Source organism: Hevea brasiliensis, chromosome 17 (genome assembly GCF_030052815.1).
Source record: "Hevea brasiliensis isolate MT/VB/25A 57/8 chromosome 17, ASM3005281v1, whole genome shotgun sequence".
NCBI lineage: Eukaryota > Viridiplantae > Streptophyta > Magnoliopsida > Malpighiales > Euphorbiaceae > Hevea > Hevea brasiliensis.
In genome coordinates this window covers 56,847,473-56,857,509 of record NC_079509.1, presented here as the reverse complement: position 1 = coordinate 56,857,509, position 10,037 = coordinate 56,847,473, and the positions used below count along the sequence as shown (strand labels likewise).

The 10,037-nt window shown below is 38.0% G+C and overlaps 1 protein-coding gene across 1 annotated transcript; it reads right to left on the bottom strand.

Annotated features, from left to right (window-relative positions):
* Nucleotides 1-5,808: 5,808 nt before the first annotated feature.
* Nucleotides 5,809-7,449, bottom strand: LOC131175318 (uncharacterized). Its single transcript, XM_058139046.1, has 4 exons — nucleotides 7,393-7,449; nucleotides 7,112-7,177; nucleotides 6,048-6,123; nucleotides 5,809-5,996 (listed from the first exon to the last, which is right to left on the bottom strand). Exons 1-4 carry the CDS (start codon nucleotides 7,447-7,449, stop codon nucleotides 5,809-5,811), a joined length of 387 nt encoding a protein of 128 aa, XP_057995029.1.
* Nucleotides 7,450-10,037: the final 2,588 nt, after the last annotated feature.

Genomic DNA, 10,037 nt, shown 5'->3' with positions numbered 1-10,037 from the left:
TAAGCTCTGATACCAACTTTGTCACGACCCAACCTATGGGCCAGACCGGCACTAGGACCTGAGCCAGCCTAAAGCCCCCGAGGCCCGTAGTAAGCCTAACTATTCCGCAAATCCATAACCAGGCCCATAATTTAGACCCAATATGCATATAAAATAATTTAAATCAAACTGTCATAATTTCATTTCAGGCCGACTTAGCCCAGAAATTTTCAGAAAACTAAAATTAGGGGAGCCCAGCTCAACCCTGTTACCTCATTTACAAACTGTTTAAATACCATACAAATCTTCATTTATTAATATCAAAAATTTAAATTAACACAATTTCTAACAAGGCCCACACTATTACTAATACATGCGGAGTTCTAGATTTTAAATTTAGAAAAGATAGTAAAACAATTAAATAATCGACGTTAAACCTGCGAGGAAGAAAACAGGTTGCTCTGTAAAATAACTCCTCCTGTTGCTCAAAAATATTGAACAGAGTGAGCGTCGACTCGAGAGTAAAATATCAATTTTAACCATAATCTCTATAACTATCTAAAACTAATGCATCCTGTAGTGTGAAATGCAACATCAACAACATTTTCACATCATAACATCAAAAAGGTAATTTGGAGCACTCACACACCCAGTGATATCAATCATAATATATGAGAGCTGATCCCCTATACAGCTCTCTTAAATCCAACCTGGTGCCAACGAAGAACTCAAGCCGGACTTTCGCTTAATAAACCAAATCGGGGGTCCCAGCGAAGAACTCAAGCCGTGACTACCCTCCGAAGGATAGGGTCCCAGCGAAGATCTCAAACCGTGACTACCCGTCCTATCCATAGTCCACACCACATCACACGCACAGCAACGCACGCACACTGCTCCAAATTACCACAGCAACATACATGGCACTTTCACAGTTATGAATGCAACATAAATCGTGCCTAAAGTTTATCTACATAGATATATGCATATAAGTGATGCATGGGCATGCTTTGAACATATAATAATAGTGAAATTACAATTAAAATTAATATTTTACTCACAGTACACCGATGACTATTGTGGTCACTGGATGCGTAAAAATAGTGACCTCGATCACCTAATAATTAAATTATAAATTTATTAGTACTAAGTTAAGATAAAACTCTAAAGAGGCAATAGACAGCCTAATTCATGCCGAAAATCCGGCAGAGTTTCTCCTATACCTCGGACCTACCCAACCTGCAAAAAGGCTCAAATAACACTTCTAAATTATCAATTTCCACAATCACATCTCATCAATATCACATGGCCCCTCCTAGGCCCTCCAAATTAGACAATAATCAAAATCTTAAAAATTACGTTTTAGTCCCTATAATTAACATTTTTCAAAAATCCACTCAAACAAGCTTTAAAAATTCTAAAATTTTGCTCCGCGGTCCTTAATAATATTATAAGGCTATTGCAAAATGAATTGAAATTTTCTAGTCACCCATGAATATTTTATTCTAGAATTTTACTCAATTCCATAAGTTTCCAACAGCTAACATATTCTTAATTTAACCCAATTTAATATTCACATATTTAAACCTCCATCCTCAAGCTTCAACCAATCATATAAAATTTAAAAATCTTAATTTCAAACAATCTTATATGTCCATATGCTAAAAATCTAATTAAAATCCATCCATATTTCTCAAAAATATTCTACAATCACTCAAAAATTCAACTAACACCATAGAATATCTCCAAATAATTTTACTTTCATCATATATTTTTCTTAGAATTATTCTCCAATTTTTTCCTGTTTAAGAAACACTGTATTTATGCTCCACAGACAGAGAAATAATAGAAATTGTCTTACCCGAAATTTATCTGTGTCTCAAAAATTCCAAAAATTTACGAGGAAGCCTCTGGAAGTTGAATTATCTTCATAGCCCACCGGAGCCACCGTCGGAACCACCGCGCACGGTGGCCGGCTTCCGGTCGCAGGCAACATTTGCCGGATCTGATCATACCACCATGTTCCTCTCCTCTTCCTCAGTCCATAGGTAGTCTCGGATCATCGATCCAACGGTCGGATCGTCGTAGATCTGACGAAAAAGCTTGAAATACCCGAAACTTCTCTCCTCCATATCTCACTCATCCGACCTCCATTTGTTGCAAAATTGGTATCAAAAGAAAGGTCTCAGAACAAGCTTTCCAACGCCACCTGAATCACCTCGATCGGACGTCGGACGAAGCCGGAATCGGCCCGGAAAGCCACTGCCCACTGTGCGCGCATTTTCTCTCTCTTCTCCCTCTCTTACCGCCGTTTCTGGTGGTTCTGGCCACCACTGGAGGGTCGCCGGAGTTGTGCCGTGTTGGTGGGTGTCGCCGGCAATGGTGGTTTGCCGGAAAAAAAAGGGAAGAGGTAGGGAGAGGTGAGAGAAAGAGAGTGAGGTAGGTGAAAATGGGGGGGGGGGGTTTGCTGCGTTTTGGCGTTCTCTTTTTTTTTTCTTTTTTTTTTTTGTTTCCTGGTTGTTACATTATGTGTGATGCTAGCAACTATGCAATTGGAGCTGTTCTTGGTCAAAGAAAGGACAAAAAGGCTTATGCTATTTATTATATTAGTAGAACACTGGATGAGGCTCAAACAAATTATGCAATAACTGAAAAAGAATTTTTAGTAATTGTCTTTGCATTGGAAAAGTTCAGACCTTACATTATTGACTCAAAGGTGGTTATATTTTCAGATCATGCAGCCATCAGGTATTTACTCCGTAAAAAGGAGGCTAAACCTAGGCTCATTAGGTGGATTCTGATGCTACAAGAGTTTGATTTGGAGATTAGAGATAAGAAGGGAGCTGAAAATGTAGTTGCAGATAATCTTAGTAGGCTGAAATTTGATGATGAAGAAATGGATGACATCCCTATTGATGAGTTTTTCTTGGATGAACAACTTTTCTCTGTTGTTGCTAAATTACCTTGGTATGCAGACTTTGTGAATTATCTATCTTGTGGAGTCTTACCTCTAGGAATGATATGGCAACAAAAGAAAAAGTTTTTGCATGAGGTAAAATTTTATAGATGGGATGATCCTTTACTCTTTAGGAGATGCTGTGATGGTTTAATAAGAAGATGTATTCCTGATGAGGAGACACAGAGTGTTATGCATCATTGCCATGCTTCTGATTATGGAGGACATTTTGGAATCTCTAAAACAGCTAGTAAAATTTTGCAAGCTAGTTTCTTTTGGCCAAATCTTTTTAAGGATGTGAGGAAATTTGTGTTGGAATGTGATAAATGTCAAAGGAGTGGAAATTTATCAAAAAGAGATCAAATGCCCCTAAATGATATTCTTGAAGTAGAATTATTTGATGTCTGGGGAATAGATTTTATGGGGCCATTTGCTCCTTCATATGGTAATAAATACATTCTAGTTGGAGTTGACTATGTGTCAAAGTGGGTGGAAGCTATTGCAACTCCAACTAATGATGCTAGAGTGGTAGTAAAATTCTTGAAGAAATTTGTCTTGAGTAGATTTGGAGCTCTTAGGGCTGTAATTAGTGATGGGGGTTCCCATTGTTGTAATAAGCAATTTGAGAGCTTAATGAGGAAGTATGGTGTAGTGCACAAGATAGCTACCCCATACCACCCTCAAACTTCAGGACAAGTTGAAATTTCTAATAGAGAACTCAAACATATCTTGGAGAAAACAGTGAGCAATTCTCGGAAAGATTGGTCTATCAAACTAGATGATGCTTTATGGGCATATAGGACTGCTTACAAAACCCCTATAGGAACTACTCCATTTAGGTTAGTGTATGGTAAGTCTTGTCATTTACCTGTGGAGCTAGAACATAGAGCATATTGGGCCATTCAGACCTTGAATTTTGATCTCAAGCAAGTTGGTGAGAAAAGGTTATTGCAACTTAATGAGCTTGAAGAATTAAGGATGGATGCTTATGAAAGTGCCCATATTTACAAAGAAAGAACTAAAGTCTGGCATGATAAGCATCTTAGGAAAAAGGAATTCAAAGAGGGTGATTCAGTTTTGTTGTTCAACTCAAGATTAAAATTATTCCCTGGAAAGCTTAAATCAAGGTGGACTGGTCCATATAGAGTTTCTAAGGTTTTCCCTTATGGAGATATTGAAATTTAGAGTGAAAAATCTGGGAATTTTAAGGTCAATGGGCATAGATTGAAACATTAAATAACTGGAGACCCAATAAAGGGAGCAAGCTGTTACAAGCTCTCTAATCCCTCACCTCTTTTTAGTGAAATGCATGAAAAGTTCAGCTAAGGACTATAAATTAGCCCTCTTGGGAGGCATCCCAAGTCCTTTTATTTTGCTTTTGCTGATTTACTTTTATTTTCATTGCTTTTGTTTTTATCTTAAATCTCCCCAAATTCAATTTTTGACATTGTTGAATCTTGTCCCTTGTAGATGTATTTCAATGGAGGAAGGTTGGTGAATTGCTGGGGAGTGATTCTTAACCTGAAATTTTATCCTTCAACTCTCCCAAAATTGATTAATTTTTACTGCATAACTTGTGCAGGGTTGCTATCTGGTTTATGCAGAGAAAAAATGACATTCTGCAGCAAGGAAGGATCTACAGCAGATGACTTATGTTCTTGGTGAGGTTGGGTGTGTAACTTTTAAGTATTTGTGCTTATCATGTTTATGTGGTGGTAAGTGGGTCATCTTTGTAGTTTTGAGCTTATTTAGGTTGTGGGATTTAAGATGGAAATACTGCATTTTCTTGGCATGACTTGGGGAGTCATTTCTCATTTGTGAATAAATGCAACTTTATGCAGATTTTATTAAGTTTTAAGGTGTTAAATGTTGATTTGTAGAATTTGAGTCAAAATGGCATGGTTCACAAATGCCTTTTATGCAGGATTCATTTCTACAAGCTTGTGTGATGCAATTTTGATGGACTTTGTATATATTGATGTGTTTTTGGTGAAAATTTCTCATGGTTTATGCTTCATGGAATTATATTTCTTCATTCTAGGGTATTTTTCACACTTGCAAATCATTTTCAATTGTAATCTCAATCTTGTTGAATTGTGCATAAGTGACTGCATAGCTTATGCAATCCTGCATAACCAAAATTCTTGCCATTTTTCACCTCTGTTGCAAACTGCATAAGGTAGTGCATAGCTTATGCAACTCTGCATAGCCACATTTTTGTCAAATTTCATACTTGCCGAGACTTGCATAAGTGTGTGCATGACTTATGCACTTTTGCATGACTTCAAATCCTGCATTTTCTCTCTCTGTCGAGATCTGCATAAAGAGAGTGCATGACTTATGCACTTCCGCATGACCACTCTCCCTGAAAATCAAAACTTGCCGAGACTTGCATAAGCAGGGTGCATAACTTATGCACTCTGCATAACCATCAACTCTGAATTCCAAAACCTGCCGAGAGGTGCATAAGGACAGTGCATGACTTATGCACTTCTGCATGACCACTCTCCCTGAAAATCAAAACCTGTCGAGAGGTGCATAAGCAGAGTGCATGACTTATGCACTCCCGCATAACCACCAACTCTAAATTCCAAAATCTGCCGAGAGGTGCATAAGAGGAGTGCATGACTTATGCACTTCCGCATGACCACACTCTCCAAAAATTAAAACTCACAGAAACCTGCATAAGAGAGTGCATAAGTTATGCACACCCATTTTTCCCCTTATGCAGTTTTACACAATCAAATCCAAAATTTTCTTCGGCACCCATTTTTCCCACCTCCACCTCCCGTCTTTTCTGTTCACGACTGTCCGTTCACTTCCATTTATTCCGGCATTATCTCTTTCCCTTCTTCTCCACGCCTATTTCCGCCGCCCTAGCCCCAACTACCCCCTGCATCTTTTATTTTCTCCCTCATCTCCTTCATCCTCACCATTGGCAACCCAATGGAGTCGCCTCCCCATTCCCCTCCAACCTCCCCTCTCCAAGTTTCGCCATTGTCAATGCGGCCTCCCAACCCCGATTCCCCTCCACAAGAAACACCTTCACCACCTCCCACAGCCACTTACAAGCGGAAAATTAGGTCGAAATCCACCCGACCCATAGCTTCTGTACCTCCTCTCTCAAAGCGCAAAGAACCACCCACCACCCCAATGTCAGAACCTCCACCCAAAAACCCAAAAACTTCAGCCTCCACACAAGCCAAATCACCCTCTTCCAGCAAAAAGCAAATGTCAGCAACCTCTCAGGTCTCAAAACTACCTTGGTCCCTTCATGATGCAACTCACAAGGCAACCTTTAAGAGACTTAAGGAATGGAGGGTGCAACCCACTAGGTATATTTCTGCAGATTCTCTCCAATCACTTAGTTTATTTGATAATGTGGTTGCCTATCTTGATGGCTTAGGGTGGATGGAATTTGTGCACAAGCAAGAAATTGTTTATCCAGCTCTAGTTTTGGAATTTATTTCCTCATTCTTTGCCACCCTGAAATTGCATGATGTAGATTTTAAGCCAACTATGAAATTTAGATGTTTGGGGCAAAATAGAGAGTTATCATTGGACCAATTTCATAGCATTTTTGGTTTTGCAATTGATGGGCTACTTAGAGTACCATATACAGGGGTAGAGGTAGCAAACAAAGGTATTTGGAATGCTGCTCAATTTTGGAAATTATCACAAACCAACCTCAGACTTTTTCTGCTGGCAGATCCAAAACCTCTCAAATACTAGACCCTGCACTTAGGTTTATTCATAGGCTCATTGCTAGCACTATCTTGGGCAGAGGGACTAGTTCTGGTGCTGTTGGGAAATCTGAGTTATTCATGCTATGGTGTGCTTTTCACAGGGTTAAAGTTTCTCCTGGTTACTTCTTTTGTGAGCATGTGTTGCATATTACCACCAAATCTATAGGTGACATTGTCTTGGGTGGGCTCATAACTGTCATAGCCAAGCATTTTGGTTTTAATCCAGAAGAGCATCCAATTCCAGCACTTTCAAATACTTTATACTTTGATGCCACACACCTCTCCAAAACTGGATTCAGCCTACCACCTTCTCGACATCGCACAACCAAAGAATGTAAATCGAACCCACCGCACAACCGTAAGCCCAACCTGTCCCACTGGGCCTAACAAAGATCACTGAACCTACCCCACCCCCTCAGTCTGCACAAGACACCCCAGCAGCTTCTGCACAGCCCACATCTTCTGCAGCTGAACCCTCTTCATCCACAGCCCCTCCTGCCTTCAACACTAAAGCCTTATTCACCTACCTTGAAAGGCTTAGTGATGATATATATTTTGTGGATAGGAAGCTTGACACTGGTCTTGATACCCTTAAGGATCATCATGATTAACTATTTGACCTTGTCATGGAAACCAGAGACAAGCAGAAAGAATTAAAGGAGATGATGAAGCAACTCATGGTTTTTCTGGGAATGCCTCCTCCACCTCCATCACCTCCTCCAGCACCATCATTTCAACAGCAACCAGCAGCAACCAGCCCCTTAGCAACATCTTTGGACAAGGGCAAAACAATAGAATTAGATTAGTTTCTGTTTTACTTTTGTTCAAACTTGTAGGACTTTTTCTTTGTAGATATGTTAAAACAATTTTAGTTTGTTTTGAATTCTGTTTTTCTTGAAGTTTTATTGGATGGCTATTACATTAGTTTTTCATTGATTTTCATTGCCTTTACTGCCCTTTTATGCATATTTGTCCATACTCTGTATATATTTGCATGCTTCTATTGGTGGTTGCACATTTTCCCTTGCTCATTATCATGCAGCAGCTTTTGAATATACTGCATAGGCTATGAATACCCTTATGCAAATATTTTGCATAGCCTGTGCAGTCCTTATTGCCACTCATGCAAAACCGCACAGCTTATGCATCTTCCTTATGCACCTGTTCTGGACAGCACTTTACTCTGCATAACCTGTGCAGTTTCTTATGCATCCCCATTATATCTTGAATTCTCATATGCTCTATACCAGGTAACTCTTTCTTTTTGCTCTTAAATTTCACAATTTCTGGTAATTATTACTTGCTTTGAGTTTTGGTAATACACTGCTTGAGACATTGAGGACAATGTCTAATTTTGAGTTTGGGGGTGCACATTTTGATTTTTGCTTCATTTTTCACATTTTGAGTATAGGAGCATCTCATTCCATTTCATTTACATATACTGTAAATATTTTACATATACATCCTTACATACATATACATGACACATTTACACACACATTTTACATCACTTAGAAATTGTACACATTGCATACAAATAGACTTCCTCCATTTAGTTAATGCATTGTTCATTTTTAGGAATCATGCATCATGCATTAAAATCTTTTGCCAAATCCCTTGAGTATTGAAAAGTTACCTATGAGAGTGATTTGACTTACCTTTAGTTGGGTTTGTGGATTGAAAGTTTCCTAAGAGGTGCAAGGTTTTGAAGTGTCTATCCCTTGCCTATATCTTCTTAGCCAAAAAGCCACCCAACTAGTCCTTTAGAGATTGGAATGTTTAGAGGGAGTTATTGGATATAAGGTAGTCAAATGATGTCTCACCAATCCTAGAACAAATTTTCTAAACCTTTCAAGGCGAAATACCAGCTTGTACTTGAAAAGAGAGATGATTAGGCATCCTTTGATTTAAACCTTCTCATTTTAAACCTTTGGCCCTTTTCCTAATTAAAATTTACCTTTGCAAACCCCTTTGAGCCTTTTTATTCCTAATTTTTCTTGAAATCCTTATTGTTACCTAGCCAATGAACCAAACACTCCAACCCTTCTCATGAGAATAATTATTTATAACATTAGGCACATAAAAAAAAAAGAAAAGAAAAGAAAAAAATACAATAAAAGGGGGAAGAAATGCTTGTCATCTTGTAAAAGTGCTAGTATATCTGCTTTTCACCATTGTCATTCAAAATGAAAGAAATCCACTCAAAATATTGAAAGAAATGAGTTTGGGGGTGGCATTTTTAGGGACAATCATCAAAAGAAAAATGCAAGATACAAGTTTAAAAGTATCAAAGTGTCCCTCCATTTTTATGAGTTTTGTAAAATATGCTAGCACTTGACAATTCTGACTGTGTATTTCTCTCCTCCATATATATATATATATATATATATAATAAAAAAAAAGAGAAAAAAAGAAAAAAAATAATAAAATAAGAAGTGTATCTTATGTTATCAAGATTGAAAATATTCTCATGCTTTGAATCCTTTTTACCCCTTTTTCTTCTTAGCCTCATTTTGAACCCCATATCCCCATTACATCCCTAAAAGACCTTTGATCTCTTGATAGTACTTGCTACATTAGTGGAGATAGGAGTAGGGAATTTGCCTATGGGATTGGAAAATTATCCTTTCATTCATTTAATTCCATCATTTTATATAGAGACACTTTGACTATTGATTGTCCTAGAATTCCTTTTGAGCATGACTCTCTCTTTTGATTGGTTGGTTTGGGGATTTTGAATGATAATTGACTTGATGGCTAAGCGGTGAAAGCTTGGATAAGCATTAGATTCTTTGCATTTTGAAGGATGGGTATATGGATTGCTGGTATGGCTAAAGGTGTGTTAAGTTACTTTAATAGGTGATTTTCATAGCTCTTTGGATAAGGCACCCCTAAAAAATTTTTGCATCACATTTTAAAGTTTGCTTGAGGACAAGCAAAAGCTTGAGCTTGGGGGTACTTGATGCATACATTTTGCATAGTCATTTAGGTCTAATTTCATAGTCATTTTATTTGATTATTAGTCATTTTTAGCTAATTTCATTAGTTATTTAGTTAGTTTTTCATAATTGTCAATTTTGGATTAATTTGTAATTTTTACTTTATTTTGTAGGAAAAATGGTGTTTTTGAAGGACTGAAGAGAAATTTTGCCATTGAGGAGTGACTTCTACAGCCAAAGATGTCAAAAACAAGTTTTCAAGCTGAAATATGCATTGATCAAATTGCGCATAACTTGCCGCATAAGCTATGCAGATCTGCATAAGGAGAAGAAACACTGTTCCAACACCTGCCGAATTGTGCATAAGGGGAGTGCATAGCTTATGCAGATTCATGCCTCCCTTATGCAATCTCACGGAAT

Coding starts and splice junctions, on each gene's coding strand:
- LOC131175318 (XM_058139046.1), bottom strand. CDS start 7,449: ATGTTGCTAAGGGGCTGGTTGCTGCTGGTTGCTGTTGAAATGATGGTG. Junction 7,178..7,392: donor AAATGATGGTGCTGGAGGAG/GTGATGGAGGTG, acceptor TTAGTGTTGAAG/GCAGGAGGGGCTGTGGATGA. Junction 6,124..7,111: donor GCTGTGCAGAAGCTGCTGGG/GTGTCTTGTGCA, acceptor GCTTGTGTGGAG/GCTGAAGTTTTTGGGTTTTT.